This window comes from Vipera ursinii (genome assembly GCF_947247035.1).
Source record: "Vipera ursinii genome assembly, chromosome: 3".
In the NCBI taxonomy this organism is placed as follows: Eukaryota; Metazoa; Chordata; class Lepidosauria; order Squamata; family Viperidae; genus Vipera; species Vipera ursinii.
In genome coordinates, this window is record NC_139516.1 from 103,412,871 (window position 1) to 103,425,225 (window position 12,355).

The 12,355-nt window shown below is 47.2% G+C and overlaps 1 protein-coding gene across 2 annotated transcripts in view; it reads right to left on the reverse strand.

The window, feature by feature from the left end:
- PLA2G4A (phospholipase A2 group IVA) overlaps window positions 1–12,355 on the reverse strand; it is a 183,711-nt gene that overhangs the window by 83,435 nt on the left and 87,921 nt on the right. For both annotated transcript variants that reach the window (XM_083358695.1, XM_083358696.1), the window contains exons 9-10: window positions 3,186–3,408; window positions 936–1,050 (exon numbers count right to left, since the gene is read on the reverse strand). In XM_083358695.1, coding sequence (XP_083214821.1) covers window positions 936–1,050; window positions 3,186–3,408 — 338 coding nt within the window. The remainder of the gene's footprint in view (window positions 1–935; window positions 1,051–3,185; window positions 3,409–12,355) is intronic.

The window sequence follows — 12,355 nt, forward strand, 5'->3', positions numbered from 1 at the left end:
TTGAATCTCACCCGGAGGGCAACTGGCAGCCAATGCAGCTCGCGGAGCAGAGGTGTAACATGGGAGTATCAGGAGACCCCCAACACCACTCGCGCAGCTGCATTCTGCACCAGTTGAAGCCTCCGAGTGGTCCTCAAGGGCAGCCCCATGTAGAGAGCATTGCAGTAGTCCAAATGAGAGGTCACAAGCGCATGAGTGACTGTACGCAAGGCATCCCGGTCCAGATAGGGCCGCAGCTGGCGCATCAGGCGAACCTGGGCGAAGGCCCCCCTAGTCACAGCTCCTATATGATCTTCTAAGGAGAGCTGTGAATCTAGGAGGACCCCCAAGTTGCGAGCCCTATCTACGGGGGGTAATAACTCACCCCCCCATAGTAAGAGATGGAATAATCTGAATTTCCTGAGATGCCGGCACGCACAGCCACTCAGTTTTGTCAGGGTTGAGCTGAAGCCTGTTCCTCCCCATCCAGACCCGGATCTCACCCAGAGGCTTCATATAGATGTTGAACAGGAGGGCGAGAGGACCGATCCCTGAGGAACTCCACAAACGAGAGGCCTCAAGGTCGACCTCTGCCCCCCTGCCAACACCGACTGCGAACGTCCCAGAAGGTAGGAGGAGAACCACTGAAGAACTGTGCCTCCCTGTGCCTCCCACCGTATTGCTTCATAAATAGCTGGATGTAAAATTAAAAAATCAATAAAAGTTGTATTTTCTTTTTAAAAAAACTGAGATTCTTCTTCCAAGCTCTGAAGTATGGTGATTGTTGAGCCCCTGATGGGTGTGTTTTGGGTAATTTGTCTTGCCTGGACATTCATGTTTTTTTTTCCTGTCTACAACTGTTTCTTTTATAAGTCACCCATATTCATTCTTGAATAGGATGGTCTTAAATAAATAAATAGCAAGGTTGACTTAACCCAGATAGTGAGAACACTGACCTGCAAACATCAGTTCTGACACATCAGGTTTAACATGAAGACAGGTAAAAAGTGGCAAAGCTGACTGCGCTTTGTTGATTTTTCCCCTCATATGAGATAAAGTGATATCCATTCTCTGCAAAAAAGGAGACAGAAGAAGTTTAATATTTGAACAGAAGCTGATGTATTTTATATTTTATATTTCTTAATCGCCCATCTCCCTCAGAATTTTATATTTTTTAAAAATACAAAAGTTATTTCAGTTCAGATTACTTCATTATGGCCATAACCAGCTGAACACACACCAAACTATAACAGAATTATCTATAGAGAAATTATGAATTAATAATATTGTAATAAAAACTAAGAAAGACTTCTTACTACTGATTAGCCTGGTCAAAAATCAGGACTTGGTCATAGCTGGGTCTGTTTATTGGACTTATAAACCATTCTTTCAAAATCTGAGCAATTTATGTGCCTGTTATCTATAATTTTTATAATAAATAATACTAATTATAATAAAATTTAAAAACAGTGAATATATTATTCATATACTAGGGAACTCAAAGTATACTGTATATTAGGAAACGCAAAGTATTTTCAACTGATGTACAACAGATTATATTGCTGATGTAAATGGGTGTTATTTAATTTTATGTGCTAAAATAGAGACTATACTAGCTAAAGTTAATGTTTATGGACCTAACTTAGATTTTCCTATTATGTTTTATGAAAGTTTTTGACATTTGAATGAGTATATTTATGATAAAGTGGTAATACATTAGAAGTATTGGGCAGCTATTGCTGCTTTCTGAGTAACCAAAAGGCAGAGCCCAACTCACATTTACATTAGATTATGTTGTAGTTATAATTAGAATTCAAACCATTGGTTTAATTGTGATTAATGAAGTTTTCTCATCGTTATCTGCAGTTTCTGCTACAAAGTCAGCAGTTCTAATGCATCAAGCTGTATTTTCACATGCATATGAAGGTAGTCCCCAAGGTACAAACATAATGGAGCCTGGCCATTAGGCTCGGAAATAAAAAAAAACACCTCCTCATCAAATGAATCAGACTTAATTTTACAAATTTTTAAAATCAAATTTATTAATTAAATCAAATGTGTTATTAAATGAAAGAAGATCTGACTTACTATTTCCTCTGAAAGCTACCATGTTAACTGAACTGGGAGGGTTTCCCACCAGCTGCCAATCAGCTATTTCTAGTGAGCTGGTTCAGGAACTAAATTGCCTCCAAGCAGGGTTTGCAAGCCAACAGTTATTTAAAAAAAACAACCAACAACTGCTGCTAGCCAGCTCAAGTGTCTTCAGCTGCCCAGAGAGGGGGTTGGACTGTTGCTTTAATAAAAACCACTAGCTTAAGAGCCAGCCAGACACCCAGAGGGAGATGTGGGAGGGATTTGCAAAACTCTCGGTTTGCAATAGTAACAGAGATGGAAGGGACCTTGAGGTCAGCTAGTCTAATCCACTGCTCTCACAAGAGAGTATTTCTGATAAATAGTTATCCAGTCTCTTCTTTAAAGCTTCCAGTGATGGGGCACCCACAACTTCTGGAGGCAATTTAAATTTAAAACCTAGAAACTACAGTAATATATCCTAATTTCAAAAATAAAACTCAATAGTTTGCAAGCACAATAGTTTGCAAAGTACAGTGCTTAAAAAGCAGAGCAGTTCCCAAACTGCTTGTAAACAGTTTGCAAGCAGTTTGGGAACTGCTCTGCTTTTTAAGTACTGTACTTCATAAACTATTGTGTTTGCAAACTATAGATTTAACAAAAAAATATTTTAAAATACTTACAGAAGTAATTGTAGCACTCGAGCCCAGGCAGTAGCAGATTGCAGTAAAAGCAAAAACTTTTGCCAGTTCAGCATTTGTTTGGCTATGTGACCAGAAACAAAAAACAAAACAAAAACACCATTCCGGCTTTTCTTAGTCCGAATGGCCCAGGCAAGTCACAGAGATAAAAATGGCCTCCACTGCAGTAGAGACTGAAATCAAGTCACAGTTGATTTCAGCTACAGAGGCCTGTTTTTAGTTGCAGTTTTGAATTTCTAATGTAAGTAGTACCCTTTCTGAATTAATTCATTTTTGTGAAAACTCGCAGAATAAACACTTGTACCTGGAGGATTACCTGTACACACATCTCTATAGAGAAAAGAATGAGGAAGTCAAGGGAAGAAAGGAAGCCACGATGATTATTATGCACCTAAGATTTAAACAGATTCACTAAATGTTTTGACCAATGCTTACGTTTTGAATCAGTGTTTCTCCTATCAACATTCCAAAGATATCTGTAAATGTCACAGGCTGCCCAGACCTCTTTTTTTTCCACAGTGCTTCAATGTATCGCTTCACTTTCTGGGGTGTAAGTAGTTTCAGTGGGGTGTGACTAATACTGTTCCTCAACTCAACATTTATCTCCTTTGGCCCTTTTGCTGGGAAGTCTGGATGAGAATAGAGGGTTGACATATACCTATGAACAGATCAAAGCAATATTTTAGTGCAGGGCTTTTCAACCTTTTCACCCATTGTACTACTTTTAGGATAAGGCACTATCCGAGTATCACCAGTCGCCCAGCAAGGTGTCAAAAGCTTGACCAAAAAAAATAAGAAAAAAAAATGATAAAGTACAGGTAGTCCTTGACTTACAATAATTCGCTTAGTGACTGTTTGAAGTTACAAGAGCACTGAAAAAGTGGCTTATGACCATTTTTCACACTTATGATTGTTGCAGCATCCCCAGGGTCATGTGATTTACATTCGGATGCTTGGCAACTGATTCATACTTATGACGTTCAGTGTCCCAGGTTCATGTGACCACCTTTTGCAACTTTTTGACAAGCAAAGTCAATGGTTGGGGGGCCGTGGCTAGCTCATCACTCAGGTTGCAGGGTGCCTGGGGAGGGAAAATCTGGGGGTCTCTTGTAGAGGGGGCTGGGACTGGGGTGGGTGTCTTCCTTCCCTCCCTCTCTCCCATTGTCCCTTCCTTTCTTCTTTCCTTCCTTCTTTCCTTCCTCTCACCTTTCACCCTTTCTCTTTCCTTCTTTCCTCACCTTTCTCCCTCTCTTTTCCCTACTTGCTCCTCTTCTTGCTCTCACATTTCTCTCTTCCCTTTCCTTTTCTTCCCTTCACTTTTTCATCCATTTATTTCTTTTCCTTCCCTTCCCCATCCATGTATTTTTCCTTTCCCTCCCTCCCCATTTGGTCAGCCGGTAAAATTGTCTTGACAGTGTTGTGATTCAGTGTCGGCCTGTGCTCCCAGCAGCTGAGTTCAATGAATCTGAGGAGGAGGAAGAGGGGTTTGGACAGCCTTTGGTGTCAGAGGGAGGCTCTGATGCACTGCAGGACTCTCAGCCTGGCCCCTCCAGTCATGTTCCTGAGGCTCAGCTGTGTGAGTACAAGGTGTCAGACTCAGAAAGTCACAGCTGAATCTGTTCAGAGATGCTAGAAGCAGAAGGCAATCCAGCAGAGCAGAGCAGAGCAGAGAAAATCAATGAGGCAACTCAGTGAGAGGAGGAGAAAGCAGTGAGAAGCCACGCCTTGGGACTGATAATAAAAGGGGAAGGTGTGGGTGGGGCTGGTTGCTGAAGGCAACCATTTGGAGACATTCTAAGAAATTCTGGTCTGTTCTTGCTACTTCTGTTTAACTCTTGTTTGTTGACTCGTTTGATATTTTGATTCATTTATTGAAGGAAATATTCTGTTGCTTTTTTGTTTGAACTGTAAATAAATTTGGGTTGGGTTTTTCCAGCCTATTGAAAAGGAAAAAGGGGTTGTCCCTGACAAACAAACAAGGCCGGTCGTAGGCTGGAACAAAACAGACAGATCCCTCCAGGGGAGTTTAAAAAAAAAGAAAAAAGGAGAGACAAGGCAGCTTTCTCAACCAGGAACTCTCCAGCGGGTGGGGGGCTTGGTGTCCTCTCTTGCCAAGAAGAATTGTGGGAGTCGGGTGACCTGGAAGACCACCTGGTCTTGGCGGAGCTCCTTAATGTTCTCGGAAAGACAAGAGGGTTTCTCCGGGGACATCAGGATGCCACCTTACTACCTGACAGGTAGAGACTCGGGACTATGAGGAAAAAAGACAGGACTTGGGCACAGGATGCGTCTTCCCACTCCGGAGAGCCCCGCTTTCCCCAGCACATTGCTCCTGGCCTTATTCGCAGGAGAGGAAGGCCGCTTGCCGCGCTGCCTCAGGACCCTCCATGGAAGCCAAGAGCAAATGTGCAGCTTTGGCCAGAGAGTTCAAGGAAAGGGCACCTGTGAGCACTCCGGGGGTGAAGAGCCAAAGGGCTCCCCCAATGGCATCTGGCCTGGTCCTCTGCAATTTGGCTGCGCCGCCGGGAGGCCCCATCGGGGGTGGCATGCTCTGGCTTCCCAGGCTCAACTGGCAGAGGGTGAGCTGTGCCCACGGGCCACTCGGCGCTCTCACCTGCACCAACCAGGCGAGTGCAGGGAACAAGAGCAGGGCAGCTGCCTCCCCCTGCTGGGCCCGACACCACCCCTACTTGGCCATGAGGGAGCGGTGCCTGCCCTGCCTCGCCAGGCATTGGCTGCTCCTTTCCTCCCTGCACTATTCACAGGAGAGGAAGGCCGACTGCTGCGCTGCCTCTGGACCCTCCGCAGAAGCCAAGAGGGCCAGGAGCGAAAGCACAGCTTTGGCCGGGGAGTTCAAGGAAAGGGTGCCTGGAAGCGCTCCATGGGTGAAGAGCCAGAGAGCTCTTGCGAGGGCATCTGGCCCAGCCCTCCGCAGCTCAGCTGTGCCATGGTGAGGTCCCGTCGCAGGCGGCATGCTCTGGCTTCCCGGGCTCAGCTGGCAGAGGGCGAGCAGTGCCCGCCGGCTGCCCAGTGCTCCCACCTGTGCCAACCAGGCAAGCACAGGGAAGCAGAGCAGGGTGGCCGCCTTCCCCCACCAGGCTTGGTGCCTCCCCTACCTGTCCATGAGGGAGCGGCGCCTGCCCTACCTGCCTGATTGCCTCGCCAGCAGCGACTGCTCCCTCCCTCCCCACCTGACGCCCTTCACCGGCCACTGGATAGAGAAGTCGGGCAGGGGACAGGCAAAGGTCACAGTCGCTCCTCCGCAGGACGCGCCAGCCATCGGAACTGCACCACCTATGCCCCCCTCCCCTGGCCACTGCTCTGGCTCCGGGGCTGCCCGCAGACTTACCTCTTCCACTTTGCGCCCCTTCAGCTGTGCGCCCTGCCGGCCTAGCCATGTTGCTGACAGAGCTCTACAGGGGGTCGCGGGCCGGAGCTGCCCGGATCTCCCTGCCGTCTCCTTCACCAGAGCCGCCCACAGCGCCCCCCACGGCTCCCTTTGTGACTGGCGGAGTTTGTTCCTAGAGAGCACAAGTCCTCCCCGCCTGTGTCTGAGCAACCCAGCCAGGAAAGCGGCGGGAAGTCACTCTGGCTCCCCCTTTCCCGAAGGGGGAAACTGAGGCCGGGGGGATCACACGCAGGTGCCCCGTGGTGACGCTCAAGAGCTGCTTGGCCATTGTAATTTTGCCCCATTTTATGAATTTCTCTTGCCATATTTGTTCGGTGAATTCCTGCACTTGTTAATTTAGTCCCAGAGTTGTTTGAATCCGGCTTGAATTTGCTTCTCAGAAGGTCGCAAAAGTGGATTACGTGATCTCCCTGGAACAATGCAATTTGCAAGCAGCATTTTTTCTGCAAGCAAGTGAGCTGGGCAGGAGCCCAGGATCAGCGTATGCAGCTACAGCTGACCCGTGCTTCTGGGTGGCTCCACAGAAGCACAGCTCAGCTGTAGCTGCAGATGCTGGTCCTGGGCGCCTACCCAGCTCACTTGCTTGCGCTTCTGGAAAACATGTTGCTTGCTAACTGAAGCTCCAGGATCAGCGTCGGGCTACAGCTCATCCATGCTTCTAGGTGGCTGTATCAGCTGTAACCCCCACTACAATTAGCTAGGCCTTGCGTACCACCAGCCAGGTGTTCGCGTACCACTAGTGGTATGCATACCACCGGTTGAAAAATTCTGTTTTAGTGCACATAAAATAGACCAAAGATGGTCACAAGATCTTCAATAATAGTGATGAATGTACGAGGGGGTGCTCTCTTCTACTCACAAATCCTGCTTAAAGAACAGATGGCAGTCATGGCTAGGGGGGCCTTTGTACAAGTGTGGGTTATGCATCAGTTATCCACCCAACCCACCATAATGAGGAAGCAGGGAATGCTATGGGACCTTCTGAAGAATATCCATTTAGCAGGACCAAGAACAAGGGCCTTTTCTGTAGTGACTCCTTCCCTGTGGAACATCTTCCCTGCAGAGATGACACCTTTTTGCACAGCCCTGAAGACATGGTTTTGCCAGTGGGCCTGGGGACCCAGAATGATATGATCTGATTATTGTGGCTGATCTGATTATTATCACCAGGGGGGTGGATTTTGAACTGATGTTTTATCTTTGTAAGCTGCCTGGAGTCACCAAGAGGGCATTGGGAAGCCATGTAATTTTTTAAATAAATAAATAAGAGGGGAGGAGAAAAGAGACAAAACACTGGTGAACCTTAAGAAAAATCAATCCATCATTTTGTAAATTACAAAGTTTTGCATCTTTACATTTATCTAAAATAACTTATATCTATAACACATAATATTGAATAAAATTCGAATTGCTTATACTCGGTCCACTGATTAAGTGGGAAACAGAATATGTATTTCTCTAATCTCTGTGTTTAAGATAATATGATACCAGAAACAGTTTTTAAGAGAGATTACTTCAGTTTAAGAATTCTAATTTTATCATTTTAAATTATATTTATTGATCCTCAAAATAAATCTGACAGTAATTATAACATTTTTAAACCTCATTTTGACTAAGTTTATTCTGAAAAACTGATAAAATTCCATCTAGCACTGCAACCTTTCTAGCTTTTACAACAGGAAAATATTGTTTGTTTATTGAATGCATTCCATTGTTACAATTGACTCTTCATCACTTACATTAGCTATCAATATTAAATAATAGAATATTCCAAAAAAGAAAACAAAGTAATATTATGAAGTTGTTTTAGTCCTATCTATTTTTACTTTCTTCAATTCCAAAGAAAGGCAGTGCTAAAGAATGTTCAAACTATCGCACCATTCCACTCATTTCACATGCTAGTAAAGTTATGCTTAAAATCTTACAAGCTAGATTCCAGCAGTATGTGGATTGAGAACTAACAGAAGTACAGGCAGGATTTCGAAGAGGCAGAGGAACTAGAGATCAAATTGCCAACATACGCTGTATCATGGAGAAAGCTAGGGAGTTCCAGAAAAACATCTACTTCTGCTTCATTGTCTCTGCTAAAGCCTTTGATTTTGTGGATCACAACAAACTGTGGCAAGTTCTTAAAGAGATGGGAGTACCAGACCATCTTATTTGTCTCTTGAGAAACCTATATGTGGGTCAAGAAGCAACAGTGAGAACTGGACACGGAACCACTGATTGGTTCAAAATTGGGAAAGGAGTCTGGCAAGGCTGTATACTGTCGCCCTGCCTATTTAACTTTTATGCAGAGCACATCAAGAGAAAGGCAGGGCTAGAAGAATCAAAAATTGGAATTAAGATTGCTGGGAGAAATATCAACAACCTAAGATATGCAGATGATACCACTCTAATGGCAGAAAGTGAAAAGGAACTAAGGAGCCTCTTGTTGCAGGTGAAGAAGGAGAGTGCAAAAGTTGGCTTGAAACTTAACATTAAGAAAATCAAGATCATGGCATCCAGCCCTCTCAATTCCTGGCAAATAGATGGGGAAGAAATGGAGGTAGTGACAGATTTTATTTTCCTGGGCTCCAAGATCACCGCAGATGGGGACTGGACCCAAGAAATTAAAAGACACTTGCTCCTGGGGAGAAAATTTATTTATTTATTTATTAATGGGATTTATATCCCGCCCTATCTCCTGAAGGACTCAGGGTGGCTAACAACAAAACATATAAGTACAGAAATTAAGATAAAAATAAAATTAAAATCATCTGTGCAATAAATTATAATTAAAAATAAATTAAAAATTGTAAATATAATTAAAATGCCTGTCAGTCCAGGTCAGCCAGGTGGAAAAGGAGTGTTTTGAGGCCGCGGCGAAACGACTGGAGATTTTGGGTCATCCGAAGCTCAGGAGGGAGCTGATTCCATAGGACTGGCGCTCCGAAAGAGAAGGCCCTCCCCCTGGGGGTCGCCAGCAGACATTGTCTAGCCGACGGTACCCTGAGGAGGCCTTCTCTGTGTGAGCGTACTGGACAATGGGAATTCGTTCCCGGTAGCAGATGGTCCTGCAAGTATCCCGGGCCTAAGCCATGTAGGGCTTTAAAGGTAAGTACCAGCACCTTAAATCTCACCCGGAGGGCAACCGGTAACCAATGCAGCTCATGGAGCAGAGGTGTTATATGGGAGTATCGGGGAGCTCCCATCACTACCCGTGCAGCCGCATTCTGCACCAGCTGAAGCCTCCGGGTGGTTTTCAAGGGCAGCCCCATGTAGAGAGGATTGCAGTAGTCTATACGGGAGGTAACGAGTGCGTGGGTGACTGTACGTAGGGCATCTCGGTCCAGAAAGGGGCGCAATTGGTATATTAGGCGAATCTGGGCAAATGCCCCCCTAGCTACGACTCCAATATGATCTTCAAAACTGAGTCGTGAATCTAGGAGGACGCCCAGATTGCGTGCTCTATCAATGGGAGGTAACATATCTCCTCCTATAATCAAAGATGGAACCTCTTGGACTATACGAGATGATGGTATGTAAAGCCACTCAGTCTTGGCTGGGTTGAGCCAAAGCCTGTTCTTTCCCATCCAAATCTGTACCGCTTCCAGGCAATGGGATATCACATCGAGGGCATCACTGGGTTGGTTCAGGGTGGAGATGAAAAGCTGGGTATCATCAGCATATTGATGATATTTCACCCCGAAACCACGGATGATCTCTCCCAGCGGCTTCATATAGATGTTGAACAGGAGGGGTGAGAGCACCGATCCCTGAGGCACTCCACAACTAAGGGGCCTAGGGTTTGACCTCTGCCCCCCTGCTAACACCGTCTGCGAACGGTCCGAGAGGTAGGAGGAGAACCACCGCAGAACGGTGCCTCCCACTCCCAACCCCTCAAGACGACGCAGTAAGATACCGTGGTCGATGGTATCAAAAGCCGCTGAGAGATCTAATAGGACCAGGACAGAGGAATAACCTCTATCTCGGGCCCGCCAGAGATCATTCACAAGTGCAACCAATGCCGTCTTCGTGCTATACCCGGGTCTGAAACCCGATTGGTACGGATCCAGATACTCAGCTTCCTCCAGGACCAAAGGGAGCTGTTGTGCCATCACGCTCTCAACGACCTTCGCAAGAAAGCGAAGGTTGGAGACAGGACGGAAGTTGTTTAAAATAGCTGGATCCAATGCAGGTTTCTTAAGGAGGGGCCTTACCACCGCCTCTCTCAAGGCGGCAGGGAAGTACCCTTCACTCAGTGAGGCATTGATAACTGCTAGGAGCCAGCCTCGTGTAACCTCCCGAGATGCACAGACCAGCCAGGAGGGACACGGGTCCAATAAACATGTGGCGGCACTTAGTTTCCCCATGATCTTGTCCACTTCATCCGGAGTCACAGGATCAAACTCTTCCCAAATGTTCTCGGCCAAATTCATCGTTTTCCTCTCGTCAGATACTGCCCAGTCAGAGTCCAGACCAGCCCGAATCTGAGCAATTTTGTCCACCAGATATTTACTAAATTCCTCAGCCCGTCCTTGTAGGGGGTCCTCTCCCGTCCCTTGATTTAAAAGGGAGCGGACCACTCTAAATAGGGCGGCCGGGCGGTTATCTGCGGACACAATGAGGATGGTGAAGTAAGCGCGCTTTGCCACCCTCATTGCCACAAGATAAGATCTAGAAAAGGATCTTAACTGTGTTCGGTCAGACTCGGACCGACTGGTTCTCCAAATGCTCTCCAGGCCCCTTCTCCGGCGTTTCATCTCCCGCAGGTCCTTGGAGAACCAAGGAGCGAGTCGGGACCTGCGCCGGGTCAGACGCCGCAAAGGGACAACGCGGTCGAGAGCATCCGAAGCAGCCTGTTGCCAGGCATTAACTAAGGACTCGACCGGGCTGTGGGAGAGGGAGGTGGGAATCAGTCCAAGCGCCATCTGGAATTTATCTGGGTTCATCAGGCGCCTGGGGCGGAACCATCTGGTTGGTTCCACCTCTTGACAGCGGGGGGTGACGTGACGGAGGCCCAACCGCAGGAGATAATGGTCTGTCCATGAAAGGGGTTGAGATGTTGGAGTAACCCCACCCAATCCATTGCCCAGAGATAAAAATAAGATCAGGCATGTTTCCTCCCTCGTGAGTCGGGTCCTGAGTAATTTGGGTCAGGTCCATGGCCGTCATGGAAGCCATGAACTCTCGGGCTACCTCCGATGCACTGCCCAGGGAAGGTAGATTAAAGTCTCCCAGAACCATAAGTCTTGGAAATTCAACCGCCAATCCTGAGAGGGCGTCAAGTAGCCTGGGTAGAACCGTTGCTGCGCAGCTTAGAGAGAGGTATACCAGAAGTAGGCCCAACTGACCACCAGGACCCCATCTTAAGAGGAGGGATTCACATCCATCTATCTGAGGGGCAGTGGCCTCCCGCGGATGGAGGGTTTCTCTGATAAAGACCGCCACACCACCTCCCCTACCCTGAGCTCGAGGTTGATGCAGCACACGGAAACCTGGAGGGGATAAATCAGTCAGAGGGACCCCTCCCTCCAGGCCCAACCAGGTTTCCGTGATGCACGCCAGGTCTGCGTCTTCCTCCTCAATCAAATCATGGATGAGGGGAGCTTTATTCACAACAGACCTGGCATTAAAATAGATCAGCCTGAGCTCAGGTGTCTGCCCTCCGTCTTCCCCAGGACAGCAGGTGAGAGCCAGAGGGTCGGAGCGCGCCACAGCTCGAAGATAGCGGGGGCGTGATCTCAGATTACGATATGGCCCTCTGCTCATCCATCTGCTGCCATTCCCAATCACTGTGGGGATCGGTATCCCTACCCCATCCCCCTGGGACCCAAGACTCTCCCCGGCCCTCATATTGCCGCGGCCGTTGGCCAACCTAGACTGAGACAGGTCTGGTAGGATCTTCCTCTCATTCTGCCAGGCCTGACCCTCCCCCCTCCCTAACCCTTCAAAAAAATTTAAAAGAAAACCCAAAAGCCTCTTTTTGGCGCCATGCCACCTCTCAGGGTCCCAGGACCCGTCATTAAGGAAACGGCGGCGCAGGTTTGATGGCCATATCTGAGAGAGGGGGGAAGCTCTCAGGGCAAGTAGTTCATTTCTGGTGTAAGTCATTAGAAGATGGAAATAGGAGCAAAGGACGAGTTGGCTGGAACAAACTGCATATTAAATCCATAGAGCTGAAATAGTGGCTCCTGAAAACATGGTCACCCTC